The sequence below is a fragment of the Salmo trutta genome, chromosome 34 (assembly GCF_901001165.1).
Source record: "Salmo trutta chromosome 34, fSalTru1.1, whole genome shotgun sequence".
NCBI classification, from domain to species: Eukaryota; Metazoa; Chordata; class Actinopteri; order Salmoniformes; family Salmonidae; genus Salmo; species Salmo trutta.
The window spans coordinates 18,902,807-18,927,739 of record NC_042990.1 but is presented as its reverse complement, the minus strand read 5'-3'; the positions used below and the strand labels follow the sequence as shown (position 1 = coordinate 18,927,739).

Below are 24,933 nucleotides of genomic sequence, written 5' to 3'. Positions count from 1 at the left end.
TGGAGGCTATATACAGGGGGTACCGGTACATAGTCAATGTGGAGGCTATATACAGGGGGTACCGGTACATAGTCAATGTGGAGGCTATATACAGGGGGTACCGGTACATAGTCAATGTGGAGGCTATATACAGGGAGTACCGGTACATAGTCAATGTGGAGGCTATATACAGGGGGTACCGGTACAGAGTCAATGTGGAGGCTATATACAGGGGGTACCGGTACAGAGTCAATGTGGAGGCTATATACAGGGGGGTACCGGTACAGAGTCAATGTGGAGGCTATATACAGGGGGTACCGGTACAGAGTCAATGTGGAGGCTATATACAGGGGGTACCGGTACATAGTCAATGTGGAGGCTATATACAGGGGGGTACCGGTACAGAGTCAATGTGGAGGCTATATACAGGGGGTACCGGTACAAAGTCAATGTGGAGACTATATACAGGGTATTACGGTACAGAGTCAATGTGGAGGCTATATACAGGGTATTACGGTACAGAGTCAATGTGGAGGCTATATACAGGGTATTACGGTACAGAGTCAATGTGGAGGCTATATACAGGGGGTACCGGTACAGAGTCAATGTGGAGGCTATATACAGGGGGTACCGGTACATAGTCAATGTGGAGGCTATATACAGGGGGTACCGGTACAGAGTCAATGTGGAGGCTATATACAGGGGGTACCGGTACAGAGTCAATGTGGAGGCTATATACAGGGGGTACCGGTACAGAGTCAATGTGGAGGCTATATACAGGAGGTACCGGTACTGAGTCAATACACGGGGGCACAGGTTAGTCGAGGCACAGTTCTGGGGAAGGGTACCAAAGAATGACTGCAGCATTGAAGGTCCAAGAACACAGTGGCCTCCATCATTCTTAAATTAAATGTTAATGCGACGCTCCCCCCGTCCAACCTGACGGAGCGACGCTCCCCCCGTCCAACCTGGCGGAGCGACGCTCCCCCCCGTCCAACCTGACGGAGCGACGCTCCCCCCGTCCAACCTGACGGAGCGACGCTCCCCCCGTCCAACCTGGCGGAGCGACGCTCCCCCCCGTCCAACCTGGCGGAGCGACGCTCCCCCCCGTCCAACCTGACGGAGCGACGCTCCCCCCCGTCCAACCTGACGGAGCGACGCTCCCCCCCGTCCAACCTGACGGAGCGACGCTCCCCCCGTCCAACCTGACGGAGCGACGCTCCCCCCGTCCAACCTGACGGAGCGACGCTCCCCCCGTCCAACCTGACGGAGCGACGCTCCCCCCGTCCAACCTGGCGGAGCGACGCTCCCCCCCGTCCAACCTGGCGGAGCGACGCTCCCCCCGTCCAACCTGACGGAGCGACGCTCCCCCCGTCCAACCTGACGGAGCGACGCTCCCCCCGTCCAACCTGACGGAGCGACGCTCCCCCCGTCCAACCTGACGGAGCGACGCTCCCCCCGTCCAACCTGACGGAGCGACGCTCCCCCCGTCCAACCTGACGGAGCGACGCTCCCCCCGTCCAACCTGACGGAGCGACGCTCCCCCCGTCCAACCTGACGGAGCGACGCTCCCCCCGTCCAACCTGACGGAGCGACGCTCCCCCCGTCCAACCTGACGGAGCGACGCTCCCCCCGTCCAACCTGACGGAGCGACGCTCCCCCCCGTCCAACCTGGCGGAGCGACGCTCCCCCCCGTCCAACCTGGCGGAGCGACGCTCCCCCCCGTCCAACCTGGCGGAGCGACGCTCCCCCCGTCCAACCTGACGGAGCGACGCTCCCCCCGTCCAACCTGACGGAGCGACGCTCCCCCCGTCCAACCTGACGGAGCGACGCTCCCCCGTCCAACCTGACGGAGCGACGCTCCCCCCGTCCAACCTGACAGAGCTTGAGAAGATCTGCAGAGAAAAATGGGAGAAACTCCACGAATACAGCTGTGCCAAGCTTGTAGCGTCATACCTAAGAAGACTAGAGGATGTAATTGCTGCCAAAGGTGCTTCAACAAAGTACTGAGTAAAGGGTCTGAATACTTATGTAAATGTGATATTCATTTTTTTTATATATATAGATTTGCAAACATTTCTAAAAACCTGTTTTTGCTATGTCATTATGGGGGTTTGTGTGTAGATTGAAGGAAATAAATGATTTAATCAATTTTAGAATAAGGCTGTAACGTAACAAAATGTGAAGGTCTGAAAGCTTTCAGAATGCGCTGTATGTATGTATGTATGTATGTATGTATGTATGTATGTATGTATGTATGTATGTATGTATGTATGTATGTATACACACACTTACACCCATCTCAATCCATTGTCGGAGACCTAGACTGAAAGCCAATTCATGGTTGATCTGAAAGATGTGGTCGGAGTGTCCATATGGATGGTGTGACAGTTACAGAGCCTCCAGAGGCCAACTCACCATGCGCCTCCCAAATGTTGTAACAGCGCGGAGGGCTCTGTATAAGTCCGCATTGACATGATTGGTCGACGGTAAAACACTAACTCACTTCCTTGACAACAGCTCTGCGAATCCCAAGAAGAACTTCTGCTGAGGTCTCTGGCACCCTCGAGGCATTTGTCTTATTTCATCAAACCGTAAGCTTTAAGCATCAGACAAGCTCAATGCATATCGTTTATTTTATTGAAACACACAGAGTGTGTCTATATATGGAAAAATACACTTTCAAAATGTCTGCCAATCGATTGGTTGAAAGAACAGACGACCAGGTGTTTTTTTGTAGGGGACAACCTTAATGTGCTTTAATGAAATCAACTGGACTGATCAAAAATATCAACACAACATGTAAAGTGTTGGTCCCATGTTTCATGATCTGAAATAAAAGATCCCAGAAATGTTCCATATGCCCCAAAATATTATCTCTTTCAAATTTTGGCAACAAATTTGTTTACATCCCTGTTAGTGAGCATTTTCTCCTTTGCCAAGATAATCCATCCTCCTGACAGATGTGGCATATCAAGAAGCTGATGAAACAGCATGATCATTACACAGGTGCACCTTAAAAGGCCACTCTAAAATGTGCCGTTTTGTCACACAACACAATGCCACAGATGTCTCTAGTTTTGAGGGAGCGTGCAGTTGGCATGCTGACTGCAGGAATGTCCACCAGAGCTGTTGTGCAAATCAGACAGCTTTCTTGCACACAAATGAAAAATGGTTTTTTTTGTTGCTACTGCTCAAGTCAAGAAATCTGAGGTCAGCCCTACACCAGACACATCAAGGTCGGTAGTTCAACCCCTCAACATTTCTGTTTTTCTTCATGCTGAATCTTACAATATTGTAAATAAACCTACCATTTCCATTATCTGCTTACATTCCCCAAAAAAGGAATAGTGTATTCCAGTTTGCAGAAGCATGACTTTCCCCCATTGTAGCCTACATCCTGAGTTAAGCTCCAAGCTGACTGGTGAGCATGACAGTAAAAAGATAGCAGTTAAACACAAAGGTTTATGAGCCAACCACAAGATAAGCCAGACACCCTCCAGCCCTCCTCTCTCTCTCTCTACCCCACACTGTTCTCTCTCTTTCTGTCCACTCATCTAATCAATCACTGGAGGAAACTCCTCCCTCCCTCCTTCCTCTGCCCTTTTTTCCCCTCTTTCCCCCAAATAAATAAATAAATGAAATTAGCACATGGCTAATCTGCATAGAGGAAAGCCAGAGCAGTCCTGGCAGAGAAGGTTGAGCAGTTGGGCCTGGGAGGGTGGTGGAAGGGACTGATGATACTGGTGCGCCCTTTCTCTCCCAGTGGACTCAAACAGATGGGCTGGGGGCAGACAAACAAGTCCTGCTAATTGAATCCACCACATGGCCTAGGATCTACACAGACTATTGTTCTGTTGTAAAGCCGTCCACACGTGCACATTGGGGCTCTAGCGCTCAGGGCCCCCCTTAAACGGGCTGTCACTGTCACTTAGGCCCTATGATTTGCTGGTCGGTTTTGCGTATGTCAAACATGGATGTTAAGCCATTTAGTACAGCTACTTCAAACCAACCCAAAGAAACAGCTTGTAAACCTCCTGAACAGTCCGAATCCAGTGAGTGTTCCCACATGCTAAGGAAAAAGGACTACTCTTTGCTTTCCGACAAGGATGTATGAAGAGGAACAAGAACACCCGTAAGAACACTTTCTATACCAGTACGTTGGTCTTCAGCTCTGTTCCCCTGACTATCACAGGCCCAGAGCAAAAGCTGGTGAAACACTGTTAAAAAAACTAACAGCTAAAACAAAAATGTCTACTAACAGTCAATTACCCGTTGGTTTTTAAAGTAAATATTACGTCTGGTGGGCGAAATAGTCATTTGTCTGAGTGGGTTTGTTAAAGAGCTAATGCAAACAAAACAACCATCCATACCTGTTACAGAGCTAATGTAAACAAAACAACCATCCATACCTGTTACAGAGCTAATGTAAACAAAACAACCATCCATACCTGTTAAAGAGCTAATGCAAACAAAACAACCATCCATACCTGTTAAAGAGCTAATGTAAACAAAACAACCATCCATACCTGTTACAGAGCTAATGTAAACAAAACAACCATCCATACCTGTTAAAGAGCTAATGTAAACAAAACAACCATCCATGCCTGTTACAGAGCTAAAGTAAACAACCATCCATACCTGTTAAAGAGCTAATGCAAACAAAACAACCATCCATACCTGTTACAGAGCTAATGTAAACAAAACAACCATCCATACCTGTTAAAGAGCCAATGTAAACAAAACAACCATCCATACCTGTTAAAGAGCTAATGTAAACAAAACAAACATCCATACCTGTTACAGAGCTAATGTAAACAAAACAACCATCCATACCTGTTAAAGAGCTAATGTAAACAAAACAACCATCCATACCTGTTAAAGAGCTAATGTAAACAAAACAACCATCCATACCTGTTACAGAGCTAATGTAAACAAAACAACCATCCATACCTGTTAAAGAGCTAATGTAAACAAAACAACCATCCATGCCTGTTACAGAGCTAATGTAAACAACCATCCATACCTGTTAAAGAGCTAATGTAAACAAAACAACCATCCATACCTGTTAAAGAGCTAATGTAAACAACCATCCATACCTGTTAAAGAGCTAATGTAAACAAAACAACCATACCTGTTAAAGAGCTAATGTAAACAACCATCCATACCTGTTAAAGAGCTAATGTAAACAACCATCCATACCTGTTAAAGAGCTAATGTAAACAACCATCCATACCTGTTAAAGAGCTAATGTAAACAAAACAACCATCCATACCTGTTAAAGAGCTAATGTAAACAAAACAACCATCCATACCTGTTAAAGAGCTAATGTAAACAAAACAACCATCCATACCTGTTAAAGAGCTAACGTAAACAACCATCCATACCTGTTAAAGAGCTAATGTAAACAACCATCCATACCTGTTAACCTCTCTCGGGTATGTGGGACGATTTCGTCCCACCTACGTAACAGCTACTGAAATTCCAGTGGCGCGATTTTTGAATCGTTAGAAATACTATTACTTCAATTTCTCAAACATATGACTATTTTACAGCTATTTAAAGACAAGAATCTCGTTAATCTAACCCCACTGTCCGATTTCAAAAAGGCTTTACAACGAAAGCAAAACATTAGATTATGTCAGCAGAGTGCCCAGCCAGAAAAAATCAGACAGCCATTTTTCAAGCTAGCATATCATGTCACATAAACCCAAACCACAGCTAAATGCAGCACTAACCTTTGATGATCTTCATCAGATGACACACCTAGGACATTGTGTTATACAATACATGCATGTCTGTTCAATCAAGTTCATATTTATATCAAAAAACAGCTTTTTGCATTAGCATGTGACGTTCAGAAAAAGCATAACCCCCGCAAACTTCCGGGGAATTTACTAACAGTTTGCTAAATTACTCACGATAAACGTTCACAAAAAGCATAACAATTATTTTAAGAATTATAGATACATTACTCCTCTATGCACTCGATATGTCCGATTTTAAAATAGCTTTTCGGATGAAGCACATTTTGCAATAATCTAAGTACATAGCCCGGCATTACAGGGCTAGCTATTTAGATACCCACCCAGGTCAGCCTCCACCAAAATCACATTTCCTATAAGAAAAATGTTCTTACCTTGCTTGTTCTTCATCAGAATACACTGCCAGGACTTCTACTTCAATAACAAATGTTGGTTTGGTCCCAAATAATCCATCGTTATATCCAAACAGCGACGTTTTGTTCGTGAGTTCTAGACACTATCAGAATGCTTCTTCACGGTCCCGCGCATGGCGCATTGGCGTGTCAAAAATGTCTAAATATTCCATTACCGTACTTCGAAGCATGTCAACCGCTGTTTAAAACCAATTTTTATGCCATTCAACTCGTAGATAAGTGATAATATTCCGACCGGGAGTATGCATTGAGCCTAAACAGCCGAATAAAATTTCTCCTCAGAAGCGACTCATGCACGCGCCTCATTCAAAGGTCCTCGGAGCAGCCACTTACAAAAGGTGATAATGTGTTTCAGCCTGAGGCTCCCTCGTAAACCTTCAGTTATTTCCGGGGCTCTGAGAGCCTATCGGAGCCCTGGGAATTGTCACGTTACAGCTAAGATCCTTACTTTTCAATAAAAAGATGCAAGACGCACGACTCCTTGTCAGACAGGGTACTTCCTGCTTGAAACCTTGTCAGGTTTTTGCCTGCCATAGGAGTTCTGTTATACTCACAGACACCATTCAAACAGTTTTAGAAAATTCAGAGTGTTTTCTATCCAAACCTGAACAATAATATGCATATTCTAGCTTCTGAGTTGGTGTAGGAGGCAGTTAAAAATGGGAACATATTTTTTCCAAAATTCTCAATACTGCCCCCTAGCCCAGACAGGTTAAAGAGCTAATGTAAACAAAACAACCATCCATACCTGTTAAAGAGCTAATGTAAACAAAACAACCATCCATACCTGTTACAGAGCTAATGTAAACAAAATATCCATGCCTGTTAAAGAGCTAATGTAAACAAAACAACCATCCATACCTGTTAAAGAGCTAATGTAAACAAAACAACCATCCATACCTGTTAAAGAGCTAATGTAAACAAAAGAACCATCCATACCTGTTAAAGAGCTAATGTAAACAACCATCCATACCTGTTAAAGAGCTAATGTAAACAAAACAACCATCCATACCTGTTACAGAGCTAATGTAAACAAAACAACCATCCATACCTGTTAAAGAGCTAATGTAAACAAAACAACCATCCATACCTGTTAAAGAGCTAATGTAAACAAAACATCCATACCTGTTAAAGAGCTAATGTAAACAAAACATCCATGCCTGTTAAAGAGCTAATGTAAACAAAACAACCATCCATACCTGTTAAAGAGCTAATGTAAACAAAACAACCATCCATACCTGTTAAAGAGCTAATGTAAACAAAAGAACCATACATACCTGATAAAGAGCTAATGTAAACAAAACAACCATCCATACCTGTTAAAGGGCTAATGTAAACAAAACATCCATCCATACCTGTTAAAGAGCTAATGTAAACAAAACAACCATCCATGCCTGTTACAGAGCTAATGTAAACAACCATCCATACCTGTTAAAGAGCTAATGTAAACAAAACAACCATCCATACCTGTTAAAGAGCTAATGTAAACAAAACAACCATCCATACCTGTTAAAGAGCTAATGTAAACAAAACAACCAGCCATACCTGTTAAAGAGCTAATGTAAACAAAACAACCATCCATGCCTGTTAAAGAGCTAATGTAAACAAAACATCCATGCCTGTTAAAGAGCTAATGTAAACAACCATCCATACCTGTTAAAGAGCTAATGTAAACAAAACAACCATCCATACCTGTTAAAGAGCTAATGTAAACAAAACAACCATCCATACCTGTTACAGAGCTAATGTAAACAAAACAACCATCCATACCTGTTAAAGAGCTAATGTAAACAAAACAACCATCCATACCTGTTAAAGAGCTAATGTAAACAAAACAACCATCCATACCTGTTAAAGAGCTAATGTAAACAAAACAACCATCCATACCTGTTAAAGAGCTAATTGCTTACAGACATTATTTCACTTATAATTAACTGTATCACAATTCCAGTGGGTCAGAAGTTCACATACACTAAGTTGACTGTGCCTTTAAACAGCCTTTAAACAGCTTGGAAAATGAACGATGGTCATTATGGCCAAAAAGTTATATTTTTGTTTCATCAGACCAGAGGACATTTCTCCAAAAAGTACAGCCTTTCTCCCCATGTGCAGTTGCAAACCGTAGTCTGGCTTTTTTTAATGGCGGTTCTGGAGCAGTGGCTTTTTCCTTGCTGAGCGGCCTTTCAGGTTATGTCGATATAGGACTTGTTTTACTGTGGATATAGATACTTTTGTACCTGTTTCCTCCAGCATCTTCACAAGGTCCTTTGCTGTTGTTCTGGGATTGATTTTCACTTTTTGCACCAAAGTACGTTCATCTCTAGGAGACAGAACGCGTTTCCTTCCTGAGCGGTATGATGGCTGCGTGGTCCCATGGTGTTTATACTTGCATACTATTGTTTGTACAGATGAACATGGTACCTTCAGACGTTTGGAAATTTCTCCCAAGGATGAACCCCCCAAAAATTCTGAGGTCTTGGGTGATTTCTTTTGATTTTCCCATGATGTCAATTAGCCTGTCAGAAGCATCTAACACCATGACATCATTTGAGGTGTACCTGTGGATGAATTTCATGGCCTACCTTCAAACTCAGTGCCTCTTTGCTTGACATCATGGGAAAATCAAAGACCTCAGAATTATTTTTTTGGTTCATCCTTGGGAGCAATTTCCAAATGCCTGAAGATACCATGTTCATCTGTACAAACAATGGTACGCAAGTATAAACACCATGGGACCACGCAGCCATCATACCGCTCAGGAAGGAGACGCGTTCTGTCTCCTAGAGATTAACGTACTTTGGTGCAAAAAGTGCAAAGGTGCAAAAAGTGCAAAGGAAGAAGCCACTGCTCCAAAACCGCCATAGAAAAGCCAGACTACGGTTTGCAACTGCACATGGGGACAAAGGCCGTACTTTTTAGAGAAATGTCCTCTGGTCTGATGAAACAAAAATAGAACTGTTTGGCCATAATGACCATCGTTATGTTTGGAGGAAAAAGGGGGAGGCTTGCAAGCTGAAGAACACCATCCCAACCGTGAAGCACGGGGGTGGCAGCATCATGTTGTGGGGGTGCTTTGCTGGAGGAGGGACTGGTGCACTTCACAAAATAGATGGCATCATGAGGATGGACAATTATGTGGATATATTGAAGCAACATCTCAAGACATCAGTCAGGAAGTTAAAACTTGGTCGCAAATGGGTCTTCCAAATGGACAATGACCCCAAGCATACTTCCAAAGATGTGGCAAAATGGCTTAAGGACAACAAAGTCAAGGTATTGGAGTGGCCATCACAAAGCCCTGACCTCAATCCCATAGAAAATGTGTGGGCAGAACTGAAAAAGCGTGTGCGAGCAAGGAGGCCAACAAACCTGACTCAGTTACACCAGCTCTGTCAGGAGGAATGGACCAAAATTCACACAACTTATTGTGGGAAGCTTATGGAAGGCTACCCGAAACGTTTTACCCAAGTTAAACAATTTAAAGGCAATGCTACCAAATACTAATTGAGTGTATGTAAACGTCTGACCCACTGGGAATGTGATGAAAGAAATAAAAGCTGAAATAAATCACTCTCCATTATTCTGACATTTTACATTCTTATAATAAAGTGGTGATCCTAACTGACCTAAGACAGGGCATTTTTACTAGGATTAAATGTCAGGAATTGTGAAAACCTTAGTTTAAATGTATTTGGCTAAGGTGTATGTAAACTTCCGACTTCAACTGTATACAAGTTAAACCCATGCCCGCCACTCTTACAACAGCATTGGTTAGGACTCTAAGCTGACCGCTAGAAGACTGGAATAAAACAAGAAAAATACCTCCTCTCCTGCTTACGCCCCAATCGTATGGGGAGGGAGTGAGGACTGATGAGCCACACTACTACAGCAGTACACACCCAGATGTTCCTCCAGCTGTTCGCAAAAAATCTAAAGATTTACAGGACAAAAGGATTAAATACAGGAGCTCACACACACCATGGATTAAAAATGCTTCAATTGAACCGGTTGGACGCTAACAGGATGAAACAAAGTTAACAGGCCTTTAGTTTTGAGCCTAAAATCCACATAAAAGATGAGGCTGTTATGAGAATCATTCTCTTCCCTGTGAGCGGATCTTGTCCAGAGGGGCCAGGTCAATTTCACCTTCGGGCCGGTAGCTTTCACTTGGCACAGCCTGTTGGGCCACAGGACAAGTCATCTGAATGTTGAACTCTACTGTAAGACAAGATAGGCTACCCTTTTTTCAAATGGAGGATTTTCCCAATATTGTCGGTAAAGTACCGTCTGGCCTAGGTTGGGAGAAGAACACAAAGCTGTAGCCTTCACAAACCAAACAACGTAACAGATAAAATATATATATACACTCAGCAACCAAAATGTATTCTCCCATTTGACAGAACAATCATTTTTTTCAGGCTTTTTCTTCTTCTATAGGCAGTATAATATCAGGTCAGAGATAAGAGACTGAACAGGACGTTCCACTGCAGAACATGAACCTGTCGCCCTCAGACCAGACCCATCTTCTAGCCAGGTCCCTCATATCCTGAAGAGAGGCTAGGGGTGCTGGTGGTTGGACTCCATGGGGTACAACCCTAGAATAACTCAGCTTTTTGATTGGCCAACCATAAATATCCTGCCTTGCTCAAATTTCATTAGCCACGCTGTTTTCACCAACCCAGAAGTTAAGACATTTGCAGCTAATACGGAATTATTTTGGTTTAAAGGTAATGTCATGGATAAATAGGCTGTGTGGCCCATTAGGCTAGCTTCTATTTTAGCCAGTTTTATGCATCAGCCAAAGAGATAAGACAATCCCATGACACCCCAGCAACAGGTCACATGATGTCCTCAGATGTTTATACAAGTCTAACCACAAGTCCCGATGACCTCAGATGCCTGGCCTGGATGACCCCGTACGATAATAAGTGTGTCACTCAGTCACTACACTACCATTTCCGTGGCAGAAATACCCAGCTGAAACCAAGCCAGGCAGGCAGGAACAGAGGGTGCTTTACGGATCTGTCTGGGTCACACACCTAACCCACTAACACTCTCAGTCAGACATTCACCCTAGTCTCAACTCACTAGGTAAGCACGCCTCAGAGGGGGAGTAGAACTGTTGGACTGGTGAATTTGCACATCCAGCACTACAATTGAAGGAAGCAACAGCAGCAATACACACACACACACACTCTTCGCTAAGCAACAGTTAGGCCTAACACATGCAAATTCTGGGGTCGTGGAGTTTGATGATTGGCGGGAGATATCAATGCTGCAGCCTGCCACACCTACACCTAGCCTGCATGGTGGTGGAGCCTGAGGCCCAAGGAGGAACCATACTAACAGGTTTCAGAGCAGTACAACCAAATGAGAGGCAGTAACTGTACCATTTCACTTTAACTTGTGAAATATACATTTGGGTTTGCTCAAACCTCATCAACGATGGTATCCCCCAAAATGCATTGCAAGGAGACTCTGCAACGTCCGCTTTCCCATCCCTCATGAAGCCAATGGCATTTTAGCACATTTTAGCCTGAGCAGAGCTGTGTATGAAAAGCTGTGTGGTACAGTAACAAAATGTACCCCCCCCCCCCCCCCAGAATCAACAGCTGAACCGCCATTCTCCACTCAGCAGCCAAACATTTAAAGGTTAACCTGCTTCTCTATAAAATACACATTATACATCACGTAAATTAAGTCTGCAGCCACGCTAGCATATAACTATGCTAATATAGTGCTTTTTAAAGATAAACCACCTAAATGTCAAAATAAATGAATTACCGTTACATTCCAACCTTGGAGTCAAGCAATTTTGTCCAAACATGGGGAGACGAGAAGAATTTGACAGAATTGAATGGGTTTGCACTTTTTTTTTTAAATGTGTGTAGTCCTAAATAAATGCTAGCCTTTGTTTTTAAGCTGCACATGGACCTCCAGTCCATCTTGTAGGCTTCACCTAGTGGTAGACCACTAGCATGGCCCCAATCCCATACCACTGCTCTAAGGCCAGTGACTGGTACAAGTAAAATAAGGAGAGAATGATTTGAGGATGGGGGGAAAAAAGGGTAAGAGCGGCCTGATTAGGGCAGGAAAAAGAGGTGGACACAACGTGTGGAATGAGAGAATACTGTAGGGAAAGAGGTGGACACAACGTGTGGAATGAGAGAATACTGTAGGGAAAGAGGTGGACACAACGTGTGGAATGAGAGAATACTGTAGGGAAAGAGGGGGACACAACGTGTGGAATGAGAGAATACTGTAGGGAAAGAGGTGGACACAACGTGTGGAATGAGAGAATACTGTAGGGAAAGAGGGGGACACAACGTGTGGAATGAGAGAATACTGTAGGGAAAGAGGTGGACACAACGTGTGGAATGAGAGAATACTGTAGGGAAAGAGGTGGACACAACGTGTGGAATGAGAGAATACTGTAGGGAAAGAGGGGGACACAACGTGTGGAATGAGAGAATACTGTAGGGAAAGAGGGGGACACAACGTGTGGAATGAGAGAATACTGTAGGGAAAGAGGTGGACACAACGTGTGGAATGAGAGAATACTGTAGGGAAAGAGGGGGACACAACGTGTGGAATGAGAGAATACTGTAGGGAAAGAGGGGGACACAACGTGTGGAATGAGAGAATACTGTAGGGAAAGAGGTGGACACAACGTGTGGAATGAGAGAATACTGTAGGGAAAGAGGTGGACACAACGTGTGGAATGAGAGAATACTGTAGGGAAAGAGGTGGACACAACGTGTGGAATGAGAGAATACTGTAGGGTAAGAGGGGGACACAACGTGTGGAATGAGAGAATACTGTAGGGAAAGAGGTGGACACAACGTGTGGAATGAGAGAATACTGTAGGGAAAGAGAGGGACACAACGTGTGGAATGAGAGAATACTGTAGGGAAAGAGGTGGACACAACGTGTGGAATGAGAGAATACTGTAGGGAAAGAGGTGGACACAACGTGTGGAATGAGAGAATACTGTAGGGAAAGAGGTGGACACAACGTGTGGAATGAGAGAATACTGTAGGGAAAGAGGGGGACACAACGTGTGGAATGAGAGAATACTGTAGGGAAAGAGGGGGACACAACGTGTGGAATGAGAGAATACTGTAGGGAAAGAGAGGGACACAACGTGTGGAATGAGAGAATACTGTAGGGAAAGAGGTGGACACAACGTGTGGAATGAGAGAATACTGTAGGGAAAGAGGTGGACACAACGTGTGGAATGAGAGAATACTGTAGGGAAAGAGGGGGACACAACGTGTGGAATGAGAGAATACTGTAGGGAAAGAGGTGGACACAACGTGTGGAATGAGAGAATACTGTAGGGAAAGAGGGGGACACAACGTGTGGAATGAGAGAATACTGTAGGGAAAGAGGGGGACACAACGTGTGGAATGAGAGAATACTGTAGGGAAAGAGGGGGACACAACGTGTGGAATGAGAGAATACTGTAGGGAAAGAGGGGGACACAACGTGTGGAATGAGAGAATACTGTAGGGAAAGAGAGGGACACAACGTGTGGAATGAGAGAATACTGTAGGGAAAGAGGGGGACACAACGTGTGGAATGAGAGAATACTGTAGGGAAAGAGGGGGACACAACGTGTGGAATGAGAGAATACTGTAGGGAAAGAGAGGGACACAACGTGTGGAATGAGAGAATACTGTAGGGAAAGAGGGGGACACAACGTGTGGAATGAGAGAATACTGTAGGGAAAGAGGGGGACACAACGTGTGGAATGAGAGAATACTGTAGGGAAAGAGGTGGACACAACGTGTGGAATGAGAGAATACTGTAGGGAAAGAGAGGGACACAACGTGTGGAATGAGAGAATACTGTAGGGAAAGAGGTGGACACAACGTGTGGAATGAGAGAATACTGTAGGGAAAGAGAGGGACACAACGTGTGGAATGAGAGAATACTGTAGGGAAAGAGGTGGACACAACGTGTGGAATGAGAGAATACTGTAGGGAAAGAGGGGGACACAACGTGTGGAATGAGAGAATACTGTAGGGAAAGAGGGGGACACAACGTGTGGAATGAGAGAATACTGTAGGGAAAGAGAGGGACACAACGTGTGGAATGAGAGAATACTGTAGGGAAAGAGAGGGACACAACGTGTGGAATGAGAGAATACTGTAGGGAAAGAGAGGGACACAACGTGTGGAATGAGAGAATACTGTAGGGAAAGAGGGGGACACAACGTGTGGAATGAGAGAATACTGTAGGGAAAGAGAGGGACACAACGTGTGGAATGAGAGAATACTGTAGGGAAAGAGAGGGACACAACGTGTGGAATGAGAGAATACTGTAGGGAAAGAGGGGGACACAACGTGTGGAATGAGAGAATACTGTAGGGAAAGAGAGGGACACAACGTGTGGAATGAGAGAATACTGTAGGGAAAGAGGGGGACACAACGTGTGGAATGAGAGAATACTGTAGGGAAAGAGGGGGACACAACGTGTGGAATGAGAGAATACTGTAGGGAAAGAGGGGGACACAACGTGTGGAATGAGAGAATACTGTAGGGAAAGAGGGGGACACAACGTGTGGAATGAGAGAATACTGTAGGGAAAGAGGGGGACACAACGTGTGGAATGAGAGAATACTGTAGGGAAGAGGGGGACACAACGTGTGGAATGAGAGATACTGTAGGGAAAGAGGGGGACACAACGTGTGGAATGAGAGAATACTGTAGGGAAAGAGGGGGACACAACGTGTGGAATGAGAGAATACTGTAGGGAAAGAGGGGGACACAACGTGTGGAATGAGAGAATACTGTAGGGAAAGAGGGGGACACAACGTGTGGAATGAGAGAATACTGTAGGGAAAGAGGTGGACACAACGTGTGGAATGAGAGAATACTGTAGGGAAAGAGGGGGACACAACGTGTGGAATGAGAGAATACTGTAGGGAAAGAGGTGGACACAACGTGTGGAATGAGAGAATACTGTAGGGAAAGAGAGGGACACAACGTGTGGAATGAGAGAATACTGTAGGGAAAGAGGGGGACACAACGTGTGGAATGAGAGAATACTGTAGGGAAAGAGAGGGACACAACGTGTGGAATGAGAGAATACTGTAGGGAAAGAGGGGGACACAACGTGTGGAATGAGAGAATACTGTAGGGAAAGAGGGGGACACAACGTGTGGAATGAGAGAATACTGTAGGGAAAGAGGTGGACACAACGTGTGGAATGAGAGAATACTGTAGGGAAAGAGAGGGACACAACGTGTGGAATGAGAGAATACTGTAGGGAAAGAGGGGGACACAACGTGTGGAATGAGAGAATACTGTAGGGAAAGAGGGGGACACAACGTGTGGAATGAGAGAATACTGTAGGGAAAGAGGGGGACACAACGTGTGGAATGAGAGAATACTGTAGGGAAAGAGAGGGACACAACGTGTGGAATGAGAGAATACTGTAGGGAAAGAGGTGGACACAACGTGTGGAATGAGAGAATACTGTAGGGAAAGAGGGGGACACAACGTGTGGAATGAGAGAATACTGTAGGGAAAGAGAGGGACACAACGTGTGGAATGAGAGAATACTGTAGGGAAAGAGGGGGACAAAACGTGTGGAATGAGAGAATACTGTAGGGAAAGAGGTGGACACAACGTGTGGAATGAGAGAATACTGTAGGGAAAGAGGGGGACACAACGTGTGGAATGAGAGAATACTGTAGGGAAAGAGGGGGACACAACGTGTGGAATGAGAGAATACTGTAGGGAAAGAGGGGGACACAACGTGTGGAATGAGAGAATACTGTAGGGAAAGAGGGGGACACAACGTGTGGAATGAGAGAATACTGTAGGGAAAGAGGGGGACACAACGTGTGGAATGAGAGAATACTGTAGGGAAAGAGGGGGACACAACGTGTGGAATGAGAGAATACTGTAGGGAAAGAGGTGGACACAACGTGTGGAATGAGAGAATACTGTAGGGAAAGAGGTGGACACAACGTGTGGAATGAGAGAATACTGTAGGGAAAGAGGGGGACACAACGTGTGGAATGAGAGAATACTGTAGGGAAAGAGGGGGACACAACGTGTGGAATGAGAGAATACTGTAGGGAAAGAGGTGGACACAACGTGTGGAATGAGAGAATACTGTAGGGAAAGAGGGGGACACAACGTGTGGAATGAGAGAATACTGTAGGGAAAGAGGTGGACACAACGTGTGGAATGAGAGAATACTGTAGGGAAAGAGGGGGACACAACGTGTGGAATGAGAGAATACTGTAGGGAAAGAGGTGGACACAACGTGTGGAATGAGAGAATACTGTAGGGAAAGAGAGGGACACAACGTGTGGAATGAGAGAATACTGTAGGGAAAGAGAGGGACACAACGTGTGGAATGAGAGAATACTGTAGGGAAAGAGGGGGACACAACGTGTGGAATGAGAGAATACTGTAGGGAAAGAGAGGGACACAACGTGTGGAATGAGAGAATACTGTAGGGAAAGAGAGGGACACAACGTGTGGAATGAGAGAATACTGTAGGGAAAGAGGGGGACACAACGTGTGGAATGAGAGAATACTGTAGGGAAAGAGGGGGACACAACGTGTGGAATGAGAGAATACTGTAGGGAAAGAGGTGGACACAACGTGTGGAATGAGAGAATACTGTAGGGAAAGAGGGGGACACAACGTGTGGAATGAGAGAATACTGTAGGGAAAGAGAGGGACACAACGTGTGGAATGAGAGAATACTGTAGGGAAAGAGGGGGACACAACGTGTGGAATGAGAGAATACTGTAGGGAAAGAGGGGGACACAACGTGTGGAATGAGAGAATACTGTAGGGAAAGAGGGGGACACAACGTGTGGAATGAGAGAATACTGTAGGGAAAGAGAGGGACACAACGTGTGGAATGAGAGAATACTGTAGGGAAAGAGGGGGACACAACGTGTGGAATGAGAGAATACTGTAGGGAAAGAGGTGGACACAACGTGTGGAATGAGAGAATACTGTAGGGAAAGAGGGGGACACAACGTGTGGAATGAGAGAATACTGTAGGGAAAGAGAGGGACACAACGTGTGGAATGAGAGAATACTGTAGGGAAAGAGGGGGACACAACGTGTGGAATGAGAGAATACTGTAGGGAAAGAGGGGGACAAAAGACAAGTGAGTGAGGGACTGTAGTCCGTATGCGCCACCTCCTAGACTGTTGTCTCAGGGCGGAAAACCACTTGTCTGTCTGACTGAAGAGAAGAGACGGATGACTGGTGGCACGTGGAGCACTGAGCCGGTCACAGAGAGGAGATCCTCCCGAGGCATCCGCCACGCGGGAACACACAGCCAAGCGCGCGCACACACACACACACAGCTGTCACAGGCGGCCAAAGATCATTCACAAAAACATTCCCCCTCCTCTGGGTATCACCCACACTCTTTCTCCCCCTCTCACACACAGGATCAGCCCGTCACACAGGGCGCACACACACACAAACGAGGCAGCACTCTGTCCTGGCCGTTTGGTGTGTGGATAATCATTACTCAGCACTGCAGACAGACAGGATAGAATCCTTGAGTGCACAGCCACAATACAGTAGAGCACAGCGCACAGTCCCCACCACCTCACTGGCTATAGCAGTGTTTCTCAACCCTGGTCCTCTCAAGTACCTCCAAACAGTACATCGAGGTTACAGAGATTGACAACATTTCACCTTAAAAATCAGTAATCATGTTCCTATCAATATTTACCTAGAAGATTCCACAAACTGGTAAAGCCATCCCCCGTCAGTATGGGCAGACTAGTTTTAGTCCGGTCAAACTGAGACTTCACCTAGACTTTGGTCCACCACATCAAGGTCCCCTCGGTCAAACTTCAGTACCACAGACGAACACACGAACGCAACCTTGGTCTAGCTGAATGTGTGGCCAGCTACCATATGTCCATGTTGGTAGCTTCAAATTATTCCAGGGTTTGTGTTGTCACAAAAATGGCCACAAACTTTATTGGACACCAAGCAGATTTGATTTTAGCCAGATGTGTGTTGTCTCACAGAAAAGGTCTGGGTCTGTCTGTCTGCGGTCAGACAGACAGACAGACATTAGGATAGACAGCTCTCATCTTCAGATTTGCCTCAAAGAAAATGAGCTTCTCCAACTGACCTTCATCAAGCAAATGGGTTTGTTCAGCAATCAATCAATTTGCCCTTTTAAAAGCAACATTTGTCACAAAGTGCCCTGCCGTAATCGGGACGAGACCCTGAAAGAGCAAGCCAAACTCTTTTCCATTCACTCTAAGCCCCGCAGTCTCAGCACCAGCCCCCTAACAACCTGGCCATCGTTTAGGAAAAGATACAGTGATGACCTCTGTCCATAGATCTGTACAAATACATCAACTCCAAATACAGAAACTGAAACGCATTGTCAGTAACAGTGATATTGTAGCCTAGGCAGGCACAGCTTATTACTGAGAAGGCTGAGGAGAGGCAATGGCATTTCTATTCCCATGTAACAACTGTACGAGCATGTGTATGTGAGCAGCACAATTCAAGAATAACATATGTCGATCCCACAATGGATTTTAACAACATAACAGGATTTAACACAAGACTCTCAGAGGAGATTGCCACTGGAAACTGCATAATAGTTTGTTTCTTCGACTCTCCAGCAGCTCCACATGCAGAGCTGTGGCTGAATGCATCCCAAATTGCAGTCCTGGGCTTTAAATTGTCCACTACACAGCTTGCCTACAGGAGAATGAACAGGAGTCTGCAAACACCTGAGAGAAGGAATGAAAGTGTCTTTAAGACAGGTATTCCCAGTGGCATCATGCAAGTCTCTTGGGGAGAATAATACAACAGAGGAAAGAACAGTCCACAGACTGCTGAAAAATGTAGCAGTCATAGTCAACTAATTCAGTGGTTCCCAACCAGGGGTACTAGGACCCCTGGGGGTACTTAGTCTATCCACAGGGGGTACTTGAGAAGACTCATGAGACCATAGGCCTACTGCTAAAATGCACGAGGGGGTACGTCAGGGGAACACCGGGCAGAGCAAAATTCAATTGGTGATACAGTATGCGGAAAGGGTTGGGAACCACTGAGCTAACCAATAACTTGTTTAAAATGCTTTCAAAAAACATTCAACCCTAACCTTGAATATCATGTCAACACCACATGCAAATGACATAATTGCCAAGAAACTGAAATCAACAAATTCCATCTAAACGTCAATGGATAGAAATGACAAATAGGCCTGGCTATTCAATATTCAGGAGGTTAACTCTACACCCAGCCTACATGTGGTTGATAACATTCTAAATCCGGAAGTCTGTTGACATGGTTACACACAGTGTAGCATCACGTGAAAGTAATCATAGTAACTTGGCTGACACCTCGGCTGCTTGTAAACACCACGACTTCTCCAGCCATTCAGATCCTCTCACACAACACCAGTCAGATTCTCCAACAGAACTCCGGTCTCTCCTCTTAGTGCTGATCCTAGATCAGCTAGGAGCACTATTCTAGCATTGGGGAAACAGTCACACCTACTCCCTCTGCTGTTCCAGAGTCAGCACTAGAGTTCTGCCACATCTCCAATCTGTCTGTGGAGCTGTACATGCATGTAGAAGTATAAACACAGTATTTTTGCATGTAGTCTACGGCTGAGATTTTACCTAGAATTACGCTAAACAAATACAACTAATGTATTATTTGAGTGTCAGGAAATACAGTTATCATGCAAATTACTAGAGGGACTTACACAACATCATGTGCTCAATGAAACCATCCAGAAAGTATATTTTGTGTTGTTTTATTTAGCATGCATGGACACAAAAGTAAAACTTAGGCTGCTGCATGCTGACCACAATACAAATCAATATTTTGTTTGCATTTCATTCAGGCTAAATGTCATGCAACATAATCCGTTAAACAGGCTAAAGTACGTGAATAACATTAGTAACGTCATCTTGACATTGCCAGAACGCAGGAGCTGATGTGGATGGTTTCTGCAGCGTTACATTAGACGCAATTATACATGACCAGGAGCAAATCAGATCTCAGCGAGCATGTCAGCCGAAGACCAACTGTCTCCCGGCTTTCACAGAACGATTTTACCTCCATAATTCAAATCTCAAAGCAAAGAAAACTGATTTCACTCAAATCACTGGCCGTGTTTACTGGCGGTACATAGACAACTCAGGGATACAGGGGCAAAATGTAACGTCTACCGGTAACTACAATGTAACAACCGGATGAATGATCAGAAGATGAACGTACGGCGAAACAACTCGCGGGAAAATGTTGCAGCTGAAGGACAGTTATTTGCTACATTTACAAACATCGACCACAGTCACTTACAATGACAGAAGTGTACTTTTTCTATACATATAAAATCCGCTCTGCTTGCTTATAACAAATCGTTCCGATATAATCGCACGTCATCTGTGCCATTTAAAATTGGTGTTAAAGCTCGCAACAAACTTAAGGTGTACATGGAGTGGATATGGCACAAAAAGACATGTTTAGCAGGGATTCGTTAGCGACAGAGCCAGCTGGGGAAATAACTAGCAGTGTGCTTCATACAGACGACGCTGAAGAAGGACAAGTTTTGATAAGCAAAGAAATTAAACACCTTTAGCCCAATTTCTCCTCAAACTCGTGTCCCCTTTGCCCCGAACCAGGCAAAATCTTTAGTAGCTCGGTGAGTTTGGTATTTTAGCACAGACACGGCTAGTTTCTCTGTTTAAATGCTCTTATAGTAGCTTGTGTAGGGAGAAAACAGAGGCAGCCATTTTAGAGAGCTAGATACTGTTAGCTACATTGGCAATGGCTGGTCCACCACAACACAGAGCTGTCTGTAACTTGCTCAAAGTGCACCAGTACTGAGAGAAAGTTTACCTGGTTTCTGTTCAGAGGTTGTCCCGTGTTCCCTGGGCTCATAGGAGGCGGCTGGTGGCTCCTTTGTTGCCAACCCGGATGACCCCCGCCATACTGACTGCTGGCCATATCTGCTGCTCCCTTGCTAGCCCCTTCCTGGTTACTATAGTCCCCTTGTGGGTAATTCTGGTAGGTCCTCGTGGAGCTGGGAGACGTTAGGAGCTGGTTTAATGTCGGGGTAGACGTGGGCTGTGTGTTTCCTACGTTATACCTCTGGTTATTGTAGGAGGCAGCCATGGCTGTAGTTCCGCCTGCTGGCTGTTGCTTGACTGGCTGCCCCCCAGCCGCCGGGGGCTGGTTATTACGCGGGGAATTCATGGCGTATCCTTGGCCCTGATAAGAAGTCCGGTTCGGGAAGGGGCTGTAGTTGTTGAAATGGTTGGGGAAGCCGTGCTCGTGTGAGTTGGGCGGGTATGGGTCCATCATGTTGCCTGACTGCACTGCCGGTCCCGCTGCAGCTGCCATGCCAGGGCTTTGTTGTCCGCCATGTTGATGAAAAGGGCCCCGGCTGTAGTGCTGGTTGTACCCGTATGGAGGTGGAGGGAATGAGCCCTGGTGGTGATGGCCCATCCCGGGCTGGTTATTCCCCTCCGGTCCCGCCGTATCATTTTGGTTGTTATTATTATTCACCCTGGACGAGTTCCCGTTCTTCATGTCAGGCTCCCCTCCTCCCCCTACATTTCCAGCATCGGCCCCGTCCTGCAGATCCTTCTGGCCCGGAGATCCGTTGTCAGATCCAGGTTCCTTATTTTCATGTTGTTTCTCTCCCGGTACCGACTCCTCCAGTGGGTCCCGATCCGGCTTTTTAAGTTCGGATGGCGGGCTAGTGTTGAGAGTGGCAACGCTGGCGACCTGCGCGGCCATGATATCCCTCTCTGCCTCTCTCACAGCGAGTCACTCACAATCGAGCTCTCTGAATAGCTTTGAACATAAATACAATTATTTATAACAATGTACCCGTGTCCCGGATCATTCCCCCTACCTCCGGACCGAATCCGGCATACACTCCCGTCTCCGATTCGACTGGAAAGTTACTGGAAGAATATAAATAAGAATCCAGGGAATTAAATTACCCGACAGAAAATGTGGGGAGGCTTCTGTTACAGAACGAGAGTATTAGCAAGAAACCGACCAAACCAGCACGAGGCTCCGTGAGACACAGCCATTTTACTGAAGCGTTCAGACGAACGCAAAACACGGAGCGGAGTTTACCAGTAGGTAGGAGGCGACTAGGACACGACAAGCAGGGATGGATAAAGGATGTATTTGGTTTAGATTCATTTGATGGGGTTATAGAACTAGAGACTCTAGCAGAACATGATACATAATGTGACTTGGAAATGTAACATAATTCATAACATTCAACATTGCTTCTGTTTTGTGGACAACCACAGAATCTTTAAATCATTAGTTATTTTCATTGGAGGCGATATATTTGCCTCAAAGCTTCATTCTCCGATTATGAAAATAAGAACTTTCTTACAAATCTGCATAGTTATAATGCATTTTGTTTTTCACTTTATACAGAGTAGAAACACACACATGAAGATATTACTGGGATACGTTGTATAATTCTACACACAATAGAAGTATATGTTTATAACTGCATCTTATCATACAGTAACAGACTATTACGATTGTGAGTGACTCTTTCCATGTGCCAGGAGAGAATGAGAGAACTAGCAGAAGCAGAGGGCTTGATCTGTAGAGAGGAAAGCATGAAATTACAGTGTGTGTGTGTGTGTGTGCGTGCGTGCGTGCGTGCGTGCGTGCGTGCGTGTGTGTGTGTGTGTGTGTGTTGAGAGAGAGAGAGAGGGATAGAAAAGAAAGAAGGATGGGGATGGACTGAGCCAGTCACAGAGCAGGAAGTGAAGATAAAAAAAAGAAATGCAGAGTGAGAGAGAGCAAAAAAAAACTGTGTAGGCCACTGAAAAATCCTACATAGAATGGTATATCTAAAGCAAAATTAACCATTCAAATCTGTGTTTGGTTTCGTAGAATAGCCTATAGGATAAATCAAGAGGAGATTTTGAGAAAGCATAATGTAAATAATCAAATGAGAACAGCCACACTCTCCTCTTCTTCGCCACTCTGCTTTCTCTCTCTCTCTCTCTCTCTCTCTCTCTCTCTCTCGCTCTCTCGCTCTCTCGCTCTCTCCATCTCTCTCTTTCTCTCTCTCTCTCGCTCTCTCTCTCTCCCCACCCCCTCTCCTCATTCTCTCCGCCTGCCTGCCTGCCTCGTGTTCTCTCCTAGCAGCAGCAGCAGCCTCTCTCTGCTTGCAAAAGCAGCAGAACTTTGCTATCAGCGCGTGGGGGATGGGCAGCGCAGGCACAGCACACAGCTCAGCACAGCCCTTCTCTCCTCTACAATGCAGGGCTTTCTGGCGATGAGCTGCAGCAGCCAGGCCTATACTACTGACTAGCATGGGAAAGGGATCCCCTTAGTTGAAATGTTGTTTATTATTTTTTCTCTGAAATGTGCATTAAGGGAGGAAGGACAGACAGGCTGTAAAAGGAGGGAGGAAGGGAAGGAGGTGTGGGGGTCAGCAGCCTGCCTGACTATATTGGCTAGGGAGGGAGGAGTGTTGCTGTGTGCTGCTAGAATATAGAGAGAGGCAGACAGAGGAGAGAAGGGGGTTGGGATCTCTCTTTTTTCTCTTTAGCATAAACTTGGTGTTCATCATAAGGGGGGTCTATTTTTTTTACCCCCGCTTTCCTATTTTCCATCCTCCCCCATTTACTGCTATTGTAGTCCGTTACACATGGCTTTAAATATATTATGTCTGCACACTTCTTTATAGACTTTAATAGATAGTATAGTCAGCAACAGTCCAGGAAATAATGGCTCAAGTGCCTTTGTCTTACATGGTTTCTACAAACCACTATATTCATTTGTTGCATTATGAATAATTTATAAGGTAGAAGGATATTTACGTTTAGTTTTGCTTATTGTGAGCTAAATATACTATAGCAGAATAAATACATATATATTATAAGGTGAATGTTGGTAGTCATAATACAATACAGAGTCTTCATAAAGTAACCTATTTATTTATTGCACCATTCGAACATGGAACGATTCACTCCAAATACCCACTCAACTCTCACGAGACAGAGGAGGACACTCTGCTTTGGATGGAACTACTACAACCATCTTCTGGGCTTTATAACCTCGAGTCATCAACCACTCAAAATAACACCGGTTGAATCAGGTGCTATAAAGACATTATGAAGTGTTATGAAGGTGTTATGAAGACTATTTACATTGGGCTCCTTACACGGTCACATCTGTCCCATGATGGTGATTTAGGAGTGTTAACTCTGTACCCCACTGTGTAGCTGACCATGATGCATCACCCCCAGCCTGCTGGCCTGGGTCCCTCCACCATCACCACGGATAGACCTGGACACATGCCAGGGGAATAAAGCCAGGAACTACTTTTTCTTTCGATGTCAAGTATTGATTGGAGGCCTCTCTGATAAAACAACAACAGACAAACAATGCGTCAAGGAACAGCATTATTTCAAAAATGTGGAGTAAACATTAAGTCGATGGGATAAACATAATGCTATAACAAGGAATATTTTGAAAGCATATGTTGGAATGAATGATATGAGATCATTTTTTATTTAGTCATGCAATTGACAGCAAGAGGACCTGCACTCAGTATTGCCTCAGCATCACAGGCCTTTGCTAGGAGAGTATATAGAAGAAGAAGCACATTGCTGGAGAATGCTCTGTTCTGGCGTCCACTAACTACTGTTACAACCCCTGACCGTGATCCAAAAATGCATCATTCCAACCACATACACTAGACTGAACTGTAAATGATACATACCCAAAATCCATCATCATGAAATGAAA

General features: G+C 45.1%; 1 protein-coding gene and 1 long non-coding RNA gene across 3 annotated transcripts in view; both read right to left on the bottom strand.

The window, feature by feature from the left end:
• The window catches only part of arid1ab (AT-rich interactive domain 1Ab), a 160,893-nt gene extending 138,645 nt beyond the window's left edge, over positions 1–22,248 (bottom strand). For both annotated transcript variants that reach the window (XM_029732110.1, XM_029732111.1), the window contains exon 1: positions 21,031–22,248. In XM_029732110.1, coding sequence (XP_029587970.1) covers positions 21,031–21,933 — 903 coding nt within the window. In that variant the 5' untranslated portion in view covers positions 21,934–22,248. The remainder of the gene's footprint in view (positions 1–21,030) is intronic.
• Positions 7,383–7,717, bottom strand: LOC115173748 (uncharacterized). Its single transcript, XR_003871660.1, has 2 exons — positions 7,586–7,717; positions 7,383–7,473 (listed from the first exon to the last, which is right to left on the bottom strand). It is a non-coding gene; the product is annotated as an uncharacterized LOC115173748 (long non-coding RNA).
• Positions 22,249–24,933: the final 2,685 nt, after the last annotated feature.